The sequence below is a fragment of the Protopterus annectens genome, chromosome 7.part0, assembly GCF_019279795.1.
Source record: "Protopterus annectens isolate FY-2018-M chromosome 7.part0, PAN1.0, whole genome shotgun sequence".
Classification (NCBI taxonomy): Eukaryota; Metazoa; Chordata; order Ceratodontiformes; family Protopteridae; genus Protopterus; species Protopterus annectens.
In genome coordinates this window covers 591,160,082-591,173,613 of record NC_056739.1, presented here as the reverse complement: position 1 = coordinate 591,173,613, position 13,532 = coordinate 591,160,082, and the positions used below count along the sequence as shown (strand labels likewise).

The 13,532-nt window shown below is 41.0% G+C and overlaps 1 protein-coding gene across 3 annotated transcripts in view; it reads right to left on the bottom strand.

Annotated features, from left to right (window-relative positions):
• NEIL1 (nei like DNA glycosylase 1) overlaps positions 1 to 13,532 on the bottom strand; it is an 824,101-nt gene that overhangs the window by 348,955 nt on the left and 461,614 nt on the right. For all 3 annotated transcript variants that reach the window (XM_044077181.1, XM_044077184.1, XM_044077183.1), the window contains exon 7: positions 9,316 to 9,343. In XM_044077181.1, coding sequence (XP_043933116.1) covers positions 9,316 to 9,343 — 28 coding nt within the window. The remainder of the gene's footprint in view (positions 1 to 9,315; positions 9,344 to 13,532) is intronic.

Here is a 13,532-nt window from a genome sequence, read left to right as displayed (position 1 = left end):
CTTAACAGTAGAAAAAAATGCCCCATTGTGGAAAATGGAAGAAAAAGTCTAGAACTGCAGGAATAGGAGCAATAAAAGGGTCCAAATGTTTTTGCTGAGCCCATATCGAAAACCTCTGCCATTCACTTTTATAATTTTTTTTGGCCAAAGCTTCAGGATCATCATAGGAAGTGACTAGGCTAATGGCCCTGGGGCCCTTACAAGCTTAGCCAAGTTTTACACTTATTTCCATGATCAGCACCTACTGCCCTGTCCAAGAGGGACACAGGTGGAACCCCTGGGGTGAATTTATGGTTAATCATCCAATTGTCCAGATTGTGTTTGAAGAGGGTCAATGAGGTGCTATGTTTGGCATGAAGTGGGAGTGTGTTCCAAATGTGTGGTAACTTCTGGGAGACAAATCTGTCCCTCCAGCAGGTTCTATTAATGTTACATCCAGGTTAAGGTCTTTACAGCGAGTAACCTGTGTACCATTTGACTTGCGGATATACAGCATTTCCAATAAAGCACAGGCAGAGATCGCCTTATATGCAAGGCAAAGTTGGTCTCTGAGTAGTCTGTATGAAACAGAAAAAAGTGACCGTGATTTCAGATGATCCACATAGGACAGATGCCGAAGACCTTGAATTTTCCTCGTGAGGAACCTATGTGGTCTCCAATTGCTGCAGGTGCTTGGAAAGGTACATACCAAAAGGGGTGTTGTACTCCGTTATTGGCCTGATGAGGGAAGAGTACAGGGAGGTTATAACTTCTTTTTTTTCTGGAGGCAATGCCCTTACTTATGAGATAAACAATATCAGATGCCTTTCTTACCACTGTGGAGATGGAGACATGATGATCAACCTGTGTGCTCAGGTCTCTCACCACTGAGTGCGTACTTAGGGTGTTGCTATTGATGTGGTACGTAGCAGGAACATCGCTCTTACCGAAAGGGTTAATAATACATTTTTGCAATGAGTTTAAGACCATGACTTTGGCACCAATCATTTGTTTGTGTAAGACCATCTTGTAGGATGTTGACATCATTTAGAAATTCTATGACCGCTCCCAGTTTGCAGTCATCAGCAAACTTTATTAGCCACACACCTTTAGTTTTTGCTTGTACTTCAGATAAACAGATTCCAAACAGTAGAGGTCCCAGGACTGATCCCTGTGAAACACCACTGTTTACAGGTCTGCTGTCAGCAGTGGATTCCCCTATTTTGACTATATGTGTTCTATCAGTTAGCAGACCCATCTAATGATATAAGGGTCGATACCTAGTTTTTTAATTTCTTCAAATCTTTTGGGTTTCTGATACCATGAAAGGAATGGACCCCATTCCTAAGTCAAAGTATGATTAAAGTTCATGAAATTAGTATTGTTTCACTCTTTGATGTCAGCCAAAAGTGCTCTTCGCAGAACCGGCAATATGCCCAGTAATGTCTCCTCCTGCAACTCATACAGAGTTATATGTATTGGTAGCATTTCTAAATATGATTTTAGAAGCTTTTTATAAGACCCATTGCTCATACTATTATTGGAATTATCTGGGTATCTTTTTTCCACATTGCTCTTGTTTCTGCCTGCAAATCCTGATATTTTATACACTGTAGTCACTGGGTGTGACGATTTCAATGATTAATGCTACTTTTGTCTTCTTTTCCTGGACCACTATATCTGGTTTTCTAGCACCTGTCTTTTCAACTGTTGGTAATGGGTGATTGCATGTGATGTAGACTTCATAATTTTCTATGTTGCTTTGTGGCTTATATTTCCAGTGTTTTTCAGCCACTTCAGTACCATAATGTTTGCACAATCCCCAGTGCAACAGTCGCACCACATTATTATGCTTTTCAGTATACAGTCCTTCTGCCATTAGTATGTCGCAACCAGCAATGAAGTGTGCAATCGTTTCCAATTCTGTTTTACAAAACCTACATTTGTCTGTTTCTCCCACATGTTCAATGGACTTGGTAAACCAATGTGTATGTAAGCCCAATAACTTGGGCCACCAATATCAACCTTTCATCTCTTGGTTTAAATTTACCTCTCCTTAACCATTCCTGCGTTCATTCCTGATCAACATGAGGTAGTTCCAAGAGTTTCCTAAAGTTGCAACTATATTTATGCATTTTCCACATTTCTCATCTGATCCTTCCCCTTGTATTCTTTCTTTTGTTTTTGGTGCTTTCAGTTGCAGCCTGATTTTTATCAACTTCTGGTTTGATTTCCATTCCCACTTAATGACAATATGCTAAACTAAGCAGGGAAGTCATCTTAAGACTTTTTCTCCTCATGCTTCAAAACTTTCACTACGTGTGAGGTCAACAGATATGTAAGCAGTCCCACAATTGCGGACATATACATGTAATCAGTTTTAAGAAGGCCCATACCTCCTTCAGAATAGGGAATATATAATCTTGGTATGCACTGTTTTTTTTTATAAATCATTTGATGAGCATGAAGCATCCATCTTGTTTTCCTGTCTAACCAGTCCAATACCTTTTGGGACCAATCAATCACTCCAAAGCTGTACGTTAGGACAGGAAGAGCAAACTGGTTTATAGCTTGGACTTTGTTCCTAGCTGTTTCCTAGCTGGGTGAGTTTGTCAATGATGCTTAAGTTGGGGATAGTATGTGGGAATATTAAGAACCTCTGAAATGAAGAAAGCCTGGTGTTTCTAGCCATCATTGGAATTGGAGAAATAATGTGGTTAGTTTTAGTCCTGGAAGATCTGGGTGAATCTGCCCTGATGGATGGGACAGGATATCTGGATACAGTTCTAGCATCCATGGAGGGCATACTAAGTGAGACCACAGGAAGGGGAACTAGATCTGTCGAGGCCAAAAGGGGGCAATTAGGATCACCTTGTTCTTCAACCTCTGTGCTTTCTGAAGAGACTTGGGTATGAGGGGTAGGGGGAGGATAAGCATAAAGAAGACTGGAGGGCCAAACATGGACTACAGCATCTCTCGGTGACCGTCCCTGAGGAGGAATCAGGGCAAAGAACCTGTTGCATTTGTTGTTGAAAGGTGATGCAAAAAGTTTGCAGCAGGATTGACCCCATATGTGGAAGATCATGTTTGCCACTGACTGGTTTAGAGACCAATCGTGAGGCATCAGAATAACTCTGCTAAGCCTTTCCACCAGAATGTTGGACTTCCCCTGAATGTGCACTGCAACTAGGAAGCGGTTGGAAAAGATCACCCATTGCCAAACCCTCATTGCTTCTCAACACAGGTGGTAAGATCTGGTTCATTCCTGCCTGTTGATGTGCCATACAACAGACATGTTGTTCTTTTGTATCACAATAATCCCTAGAGGGAGAAAGCTCTGCAGTGTTTGCAGTGCTAGAAGCATTGCTCTCATCCTTAGGACACTGATATGCAGACTGGCCTCCTGTATCGATCACATGTCTTGGAAAGTCCAACCCAGGTAATGCCACCCCATTCCAGCTGGCTGGGAGACATCTGTGGTCAACGTGGCATTGGGGAGGAGGAAGGACAAATGTTCGTCCTTGTTTGACTTCTTCTGAGTGGAGCCACCATAGAAGCAAGTCCTTGCACACTCAATGCAATGTGATCGGATGACTGAGGGTAGAAGTGGAAAGACCTTTGAACCCCCAGTGTCCAGTGAAGGATTCTAATATGTAAGCGTGCTGTTGAAATCCAGGTTATCGTGGCAGCTATTGAACCTAATGCTCTGAGACTTGCTGGGGGTTTTGGAATGTCCAGAACTTGTCTGATGTGCAATCTTAAGTTGGATATCTTGTCCGGAGGTAGGTAGGCGAGACAGTTGCCTGTGTCTAGGCATGCTCCTATAAAGTCTATCAACTGTACAGGATGTAGCTGTGATTTCTACATGTTGATTGTGATGTTCAAGGTAGGGGCTAGGTGTAGTAGCGAGTCCTTGGCTTGCAGTAGTAGATGTCTGGTTGATGTGGTCAGGAACCAGTCATCTAGGTAAGGAAACACGTTGAACCCATGCAGTCTCACGTGAGCTGCTACTATTGCCATGCATTTTGTGAACACCCAGGGGGCTGTGGTGAGACCAAAGGGGAGTACTCTGAATTGATAATGACTGGCCTCCAGCCAGAACTGAAGAAACCTTCTGGAGTGCCTGTTCATTTTGATATGATAGTATGCATCCTGAAGGTTGACTGAGCACATCCAGTCATCCTTTTGTAATAGTTGTTAGAATGGACTGAACCATCACTATCTAGAATTTCGAACTGTCTACTGATTTGTTTAGGAATGTTAGGTCCAATATTGGCCTCAGGTCCTCTGTCTTCTTTGGCACTAAAAAGAAGCTTGAGTAGATTCCGGATCCAATTTGGTCTGGTAGGAACTCCTGGATGACTCTTTTTTTCTAGCAGCTTTGTAATTTGTAAAGCTGCTTCCTCCCTCTGATTGGGTGGGACACCAGGGAGGTTTTTCCTTGGTTTTGTTATTTGGAAAAATGGAATGGAATATCCTCTGATATGATCCTTTACACCCAGTTATCATTTGTGATGGCTAACCAAGCATCTGGTGACTGCCTTCAAAGACGGACAGTTGGGCAATCTCTCAGGAGTGCTAAAAGGATCTATCCAAGAAGGAATCTTGAGATACTTGATTTTGCGGACCCCCTCTGCCATGGTGGCAGCATCTACCATCATAGTTGTTTCCCTCCTCTGCGTCTGGGGTAAAAATCTCCCTGTGATTCCTGAAAAGGACCTTGACACTTTTTGAACTACATTTTTTTTACCACCATGCCGGTTCCTGGAGAAAGGCCTTCATGGGGTAAAAAAATGGATTCCGATGGTACACAAGGTCTTTTCATCTTTCTCACTACGGGAGAGCATCCCTTTAACAGTGGTCCAAACAATGATGATCCATCAAAGAGAGCACTAATGAAGGGTGCTTTGAAAGATTCAGTGAAGTCACAAAGCTGCATCCAGGCACGACGCCTTAAAGCAATATCTAAACCGGAAGCTATTGAGGTACCCTCTGCAGCATGCCGAATTTGCCTCATGGATGTGTTAGAGATAGACTGTAGGGTGGCCAATCTGGAGGAAAGGGTTTTCTATTCCTCTGCAGACATGAACCCTGGGGCAGAGCTGCAGAGTTCCTTAATTAAGTCCCTCTGTTGTCTGGTGAAATGTGCCGCTTAGTTCAACAATCGCAATGCGAAGGTTGCTGATGCATAAACTCACTTTCCAAATCTGTCCAAAGCCTTAGACTCCCTGTTAGGGGGATGGACACTGGAGCTTTCTTCTGCTAGCTCCTTCTTGGTGGCTGCCACAACAACCATGGCATCTACTCAGATACCTTTTGTCCAGTGCTGTCTGTCGGTGGGAGTGCTGAGGATCTTGGCATGTCATTTAGGGACTTGCTCTACAGCATCTGGTTCCTTTCACACCCTATGGTAGACAATATCAATAAGGTCATCCCCAGGGGGGGACACTCTAGATGTAGATGGGCCAGACCCGAAGGCTTCCAAAAACACAGATTTCTCCTGGGTAGGGTTTTGGGCAGACCATCCACCTTTCTGGCAAATAATTTCAAGAATGTCTACAAAGCAGGCATATTCAGGTGAATATCTTGAGGACCCTTCTCCTCATCAAAGTCAGTGTCCTCAGTGATGGATTCCTGGGGGAATCCAGGTGCCTCCTTTTGCACTGTCTCTTACAAAGGGGCTTCCTTGGTGAGATGATCCGAGGAGCTATTGGACGGGAAGTTCCAAAACTGGAACTGCTTGGAAGCTCTTCTGGGCTGGCTGTCCTGGAGGAGATAGAAGAGAGGACTTAGGCAAAGGACCCTAAGCAGAGCTGGGACATGGATCCTAGGATGTGAGAGTTGAGGCTCTTCTAGGTAGAGAGAGAACCCTCTCTGCCACCTTGAAGGAAGAAAGAGCTGCAGAAGTCAAAGGCAGTCACTCCAGAGCCGAAACTCCCAAAGCAGACAACCCCCAAGGCCTACAGATCTCTAGGGGGGTCTATGCCGAGCTGTCAAATGCTGAAGTTCCGAGGGGACGTGATGGTTCCAAAAACTTAGCCAAAGTCAAACCTTCGGATCCAATGTTGAGGCTTCGGTGCAGAGAGCCATTCTGCTCCAAATGGTCAGAATCAAACATTTCAGGAAGATGGTCGGAGTTGAAGTGATAAGCACTGTCGGATCAGACATCTCGATTCCTGGGGCCTTCGGATCTGAGGGGTCCGAAGTAAGTGGTCAGATTGGACAAGAAGCAACTGGAATAAAGGCAGAAGGACAGCTCACAGATCTAAAGGGGGACAGAGATGGCAAACCCCCCATATGGATTTGTGTCTTGAGAAATTTCCTCATCATTTTATCAGCCTTAGCTTCCAAAAGACTGAGGGGAAGACCTGATGGACAAGGAGGTGGAGGAAGACCTAGAAGATCTTTTAGGTGACTGCTGCATCACAGAAGATCCCAGAGTCAGAGGGATCAGCTCCAAGAGGTCTGAAAAGTAATAATTGGAGAGACAGTCACAGCCAGTTTAGGATCCGAAGGCTTCGGATCAAAGGTCTTCTGAACCCTTTTTGGCGGTTCAGCCAGATGTAGTGGAAAAACCTTATCCGGAGAACGCTTACAGTGTTCCCAGGATTCTTTTGGCTTCTTGGGGGTTTGAGCCCCTGAGGAGGAAGTGCCAAGCAAAGAAGCTAAAGAAGCCAGGAGTGCTAGTTTATTCCTCCTTTCACATATGGCACGCTGTTTAATGTCCATACAAATGAAACAAAGAGACTCCAAATGTTTAGGGCCTAAGCAGTAAGCAGTCCTGTGGGCATCAGATTGTGGACTCTTGTAACCAGAGTATTTTTTAAAACCAACTGGTTTATTAGACATTTTCAGTTCTCTAACAAACAAGAGAGAGAAAAGTGAGAACAGACAGGAGAGAGGTCCAACAAAGAGGAAAGTCAGACAGATTTGTCTAGGAATAAAGTATTTTTTGTTTGTTTTTTTTATATACAGCAGTGTAAGAGTGGTTAGAAGTAGAAAAATGAGAAAATGATGAAACAGAAAGGTAGCAACACACAAAGAAACTCACTAAAGCTACTAGGAGCTTGAGAGGGTTGCAAGCCCAGTCTGTCTTTATGAGCAGCAAACGAGATCTGAGGTAACCTGGAGGAATGAGGCATTATAGGTAAGGCAGGAGCACGAGAATCAGATCATCGGGCTACAGAAAGCGGCAGAATCGGATCTGAGGTTCAGATCCAAACCCACAGGTTGAGGAACGAATGAAAATGACAGCAGATCCAGAGTTCAGTCCTTGGGCCACTACTCTGTCATTTACTTCTCAGAGGTCAGAGCTAATGTTAAGGTCTTACGGATGACCAACTTTGAAAATGACTGCAAACTTGGACTTGGTGCCATCATAAACTCTCTAGAGGACACCAAAATCCTCCAAGACAGCCTGTCACAAACAAGTACCTGGTGTCAAAACCATGGAATAAAAATAAATTCCACAAAGTGTATAATTGTATTCTTCAGCAAGCTTCACTCTCCTTGTAGCTATCATACTGACAACACATCCATGAAAACTGTAGTACGGGATTTTGAAACCTTTACTGACAATTAATTTGCTCAGCTTATATCTAAAGGTGCTGCATCCAGATTCAGGGAAGTAATCATTCAGCTGTACTTGGCACTCATGAGGCTGATCATTGAGTATAATGCCCTTTTTGGTGTGCACCTGTCCAAACACTTATCACAATTAGAACAACCACAGCACTTTCTCACTAAAAAATCAAGGACCTAAATTATAAAAATTATGCAGACCATTTCAAAGTCTTGTCCTTCTTCTCAGTATCATACAGACTACTGAGAGGTGACCTATCTGTCACATACAGAACTTCAACAGATACTGCTCTGTCAGACCTGTTACACAGAGTCAGTTGGCATCATAACACCCACTCAAGGGATCTCAATCTCTTTTGCAAATAAATAAGAACATGTTAGAGGGATAGCTGTATATCACACACACCATTTCTCTGGAACCATCTTTCACTCTAAGTAAAGCAGAATACTTCTCTTTCTCTGTTCAATGTAATTTTGATGAATGCAGAGGTAATTGCAAATTTACTCCTGGTTTAGCACCCCTGTTCCTTATGGCTAGGGAAAGCATGTACATGTCCCAACATAACCTTGTTCATCCTGTCTCTGGGTTATTCGTATGCAAAATGTAAATGTTAAAAAGTACCACGGGAATTTAAAGCTAGGCTTCTTAACATCTTCACAGATCAACAGCCTAGTAAATACCTATGAAACTATGAACATGTAATACAGAACCCATAACAGGGCATGGTATTACTAAAGAGAAAGAAGTAACTACTCTATGAACCTATAAAAATGTTTACTTGTAAGGTAAAAAATACAGCTAACTGAAAAATCTAAACTCTTTACCTCTATTTCGAATCACAAAAAGATTTTTTAAACTTATCACTGAATTTAAAAGCCTTATGTTTAATTCTGAATATATTTAAACAATGAAAAGCAATAGGTAATGAAGTCTACTGTGTCATGATACAATACTTAACAGAGTTGAGGCCTCTGTGTTGGCAACAGCACCCAAACTCCCTAAGACAAGACTATGCCACAATAAAGAGACATAAGTAAATTATTAATTTAGTTCTGCATTAATAAAAATAAAAAAAAACACGGAATCAGCACATTTAAAAGACCATAAAATATACAAAAGGCTGATATCAAGTAAAGAACAAACTTTATAATGAACACTTAAACCTGGAAAAAGAAGCCTACCTAGAAGAAATGTGCATTGCAGCAAATGATAGAGTATAAAAATTAAAAAAATAAAAATGGTTAGAAAGGGAATGATGAAATAAGCATTTTTCCAAAACAATTTCAGGGTAAATGCTTCAAAGTGATCAGTTTACCCATATAAAAGATTTAAAGATTTTAGGTCTTTTTCAAAACTTTTCAGTTTTGTCAGGTTAGTTTTCCCTTAGGTTATGGCTCTATAATCAATATAATAAAGGCCATTTACCTAAAAAAAATAAAGATAGTAAAACTGGGACTTTCCTGTTTTCAGGCATTTTAGCATTCATTCTTTAAGTCCCATGCATTTTCTAGGGTCCCAGTGTTGATTCACTCTTTACTAAGATATGTTAACAATGAAGAACCTTCCTGGAAATCACTGTTGACCATGAAGAATCACTAGTCTTTCTTTCAAATTTAGTGTACCATTCATTTAATGAGCAACAGTAGTGGTAACTGTGACCGAAAATGTTCGTTTGTATATCAAAAGTAAATTATTTTGACTAAGACAAGTATTACGTATGACAACCATTAGAAAGAAATTTCTGTTCATCTTACCTTTTGGTGCCATGGGGCCAGCTTCCCCCTGTAATTAAAATAAATAAAATGCTGAAAACATAAATGCTGTTTGCAGGTTGCTCTTTAAATAAGAGATATGCAAGTACTCAACATATCAAGGTGTCTGTCAGCTAAGATTTTCTATTCTGCTGACCTTCTCAAGGCACAAAATGTTTTGCATTCTGTAGCCCCCTCAGTATACATATTTCCTGCCAGTCAATGTGACAATATAGCACACCAAATCTAGAAATATGATGGCAGCTTCACACACCATAGATTTGATCCCCCTATTTACAACTGACAAAGTACATGTACAAGAGATAAAGAAAGAGATACAGATATGACTGTATGAGATTTACCAATGCATGCATGCTCAACTCAGGTGGAGAAAATCTCTAGGCGAAAGGATAGCAGAGCAGAGTAATAAGTAACCAAATCACAAAATGCTGTCAAAGAGATTTTCAATCAGTACCAAAAAAAAGTAAATCCATCTGGAAAGAACACATTTTTGAAAAAGGCACTGACAGCAGCCACACCTAAGGAGGACTTGTCCTTAACCACAAGAATCAAGGGGCAGTTAGCCATCTGTTGGCAAATATCAACACAGTTAACAATCCATTTGAAAAGTGTTTGCTTAAGTACAGCTAAAGTCCTCCTTACCACACAAGCTGATTCAAAATGGTGAAAATGGTAAACAATTATGAAGGTCAATTCCTAAGAGAAAGAAGGATTCTTCATTGGTGAGCAAAGATGAAATCTTCATCATGCAGCTGTAGGACAAGTCTGTACTGATTCACTGCTCTGAACTCCACAAAGATGTGATGCACCAAAATCGTGGAAACGTGTACCATAACTGTGGAACAGCTAAGAACCAAGTTAAACAGGCACCTAATCTGAGATAAGAGAGAATCACCTACAAGCTCATCATCACAGGAAGGGAAGGAATTCCTCCACAAAAAAAAAAAAAAGATTGCCTCTCCATTTTATGGTAGTATGATTGCATATTGGTAGGATCTTCTTTACAGCTTCAGAGTCCAGAGCTCAGTCCTAACCTTTGGTCACTATGTAGAATTTTGCAAGCTGTACTTGTGCTTATGTGCAATTCTCTTCACGTATTCCACTTTATTCCCTCCTCGAAAAACATGCTGATTGATTAGCTGCATTAAAATGCTTATATATATATATATATATATATATATATATATATATATATATATATATATATATATATACATATACACATACACACACAACACTATATATATATATATATATATATATATATATATATATATATATATATATATATATTATACATGCACACATACACACACCTATATATATGTGTTTGTGTAGGGGAGTGGTTAAGTACATAGAAACTCCCAAATATCGACAACTGTTTAACTGACACACTACTTTTGGTTGACCAAATACAGATATGCGAAACTGACAAACTCTGGGGATGATCACTATACTCTTTCCTCAGGGATTGTGAGATGTTGGAGTTAGTATATATAATTAGCAGGGAGCTGCTCCCCCTTGCAAAAACAATGTTTTCACCATATTTTTTTTTGTACTTTTTGAGGCATGGTGCAAGGGTATTACTCACGCATGCAGTGTTTTGCGGACATTTGCATTGTCCATCTTTGTTGTCGACTTTAGTGATGTTGACATTTGAGTATCTTTTTCATTTAAGTACACCCACATATGGGTCTCCGTCAGAAGAGCAAATACTCACATCATGAAGTTGAAAAAGCTCCAACCTTTGCAGGAACCTGTATTGTGAGGGATCATGGCACAGTGAGGAGTGGGGTATCAGTCCTTTCCCCATTGTGAAGCAATCTCAGAATTGGTATACAAAATTAGCAGGGGGTTGGGGTTGGGAGGTGCATGAGGGCTTGATACAGCCCTGAATATTTCCTTGACGTCTTATGCTTTCACTCCAGTCAACTTCCAGGTCTTCAGTCCCTGTTGACCTTACAGCCCTCTCTGGCCACTGCTCACTGTGGCCATTGGTGGTTTATGCTGTGGTTGATTGTTTCAAGAGGGATGACTTTGCAATCGCTGATTCTACATTAGGTGCCCTTTCCTTACTAAGAGGAAGTCCACCTGAGTTGAATGTGATCTTGAAACTCTCTTTTTTAGTGAACTGTGTATTGGCTATCATTAAGCCATTTGCCAGACAGAAGTCTAGAACGGCCTCTTCTTCTTTACTCCTGGTATCCCACATGGACCCAGACAGTCCTCAATATATCTGTCCTGATATGAACATTCAAGTTGCTCATAATCAACACAAACTCATGCTGTCCTGCTTTATCTGGTAGGTCTTGCAACTGCTGCCTGAATATTTCCTCACCACAACCCTGATGTGGGATACAGGCAGAGATTATGAATACTGCTCTCTGTTGACAATGGAGTCTGACTGCATGAATCTGTCACCAGTTCTGAGGACATACTTCACTGTCTTCAGAAGACTCTCTCTCACTACCAATCCCACACCATTCATAGCCTTTCCTCCCCCTGAGTAGTAGACTCTGGATCCCAAGCCAAGTGGCCTTGCTGTACTACCCCTTCCATCTTGTTTCCTGGATACATAGGATGTCCAGCCTCCTCCCCACATGCCATTAACTTCCAGGCTCTATCCTGTTAGTGAACCTATATTTAGTGTAGCAATTCTTAGTTCATGTTTAGCAGGTTAATTGGTTTTACGTCCAACTTTTGCTCAGCAGACCTATCTCATTAGTCAAGGCTGGGCAAGAAGACACAGTCCTGTCATTAGCTTAATGATGCAGGGCTGCTGGGCTTTATAGTGGTCACACTGGCAGAAAGAGGAACACAGACCCCTTCCACTATTAGCATGGGTCCATAGCACAGGTCAAAATAGGTTGGGTTATCAACCCACTTATCACCAGCAAGCACCCATGCCAATAGTTGGAGATGAAAGGCCGAGTGGTACAGTGGTTAAGATATATGCCTTGTAACCACCAGGTGCAAGGTTTGTTTCTCACCACTGGAAAGAGTTTGGTTGGGAGGGTAGCCTAATGGTTTAGGTGTCTGCCTTACATACACAAGGTGCAGGGTTTGAGTCTCACAAGGGATAATTGGCTAAGCTTAAAATGGCTCGCAAGGGCAGTTAGCTTAGTACTAATCTATGTTAGTCAACATGACCAAATCACCTAAAGCCAATTTTCTGCAAAATATATATTTAAATTCTCCCTCTCTTTCTCTCTCTCTCTCTCTCTATATATATATATATATATATATATATATATATATATATGGGAGCGCTACAAAATCCTGAAAGTCCAAAATCCTGAGACCAAAATCTTGAAAGTTCAAAATACTGAATCTCATAATACTGAAAACACACAGGATACTAACACTTACTATATTCCAGCACAAGTACATACAGAAACATATTACCCTTCAACAATAAGCAGGGGAGGGTGCAAGCCTCCCACACTCACTGCTACTTACATATATCAACTCCGAGACTGCACTTCACTGCACTACACTTATACTTGGAGAGGAGTGATATGGTTTGTCTTTTGTTTCTGTATGTACTTGTGCTGGAATATAGTAAGCATTGGTATCGTGTATGTTTTCAGTATTATGAGATTCAGTATTTTTAGTTTTCAGTATTTTGAACTTTCAAGATATTGGTCTCAGGATTTTGGGCTTTCAGGATTTTGTAGTACACACACACACACACACATATATATATATATATATATATGTGTGTGTATATCGACAGAGAGAAAGAAAAGTATACAGATGCATACATATTATGTTTTCTACTTTCCCTGTGGCCTAGCTCTTGACCACTTAATTTACCTAGTTAAGAAACAAAACTTAAAAACATAAAAATTAAAATATGCCTGATAAACAGAATCTTTTCTAGTAGCCTCAATAACCTCCATAACCTCCACTAGCAGGTCCAACAGGATTATATGAGAGAGATTTTCACTGTATCAGAGGTTACTATAAGTGGGAGTTTTTTTAATGTGTTCATTCTCTTTTAATCTCTAATTCAGTACAGGTTTCTCTGACGCTCTTGCATGCATGGAACATGTGCATCCTACACAAGCGAGCAATTTAACATCACGAGCTGTATTATTTATTTATTTGCCATTTGTTTACCAAGAAAGTCCGAATGGGCCAAAAAGAGTGTCTTTTCAGCAGAGGCCTAGGGAGAAAAGCTCCATGTTACAAAATGT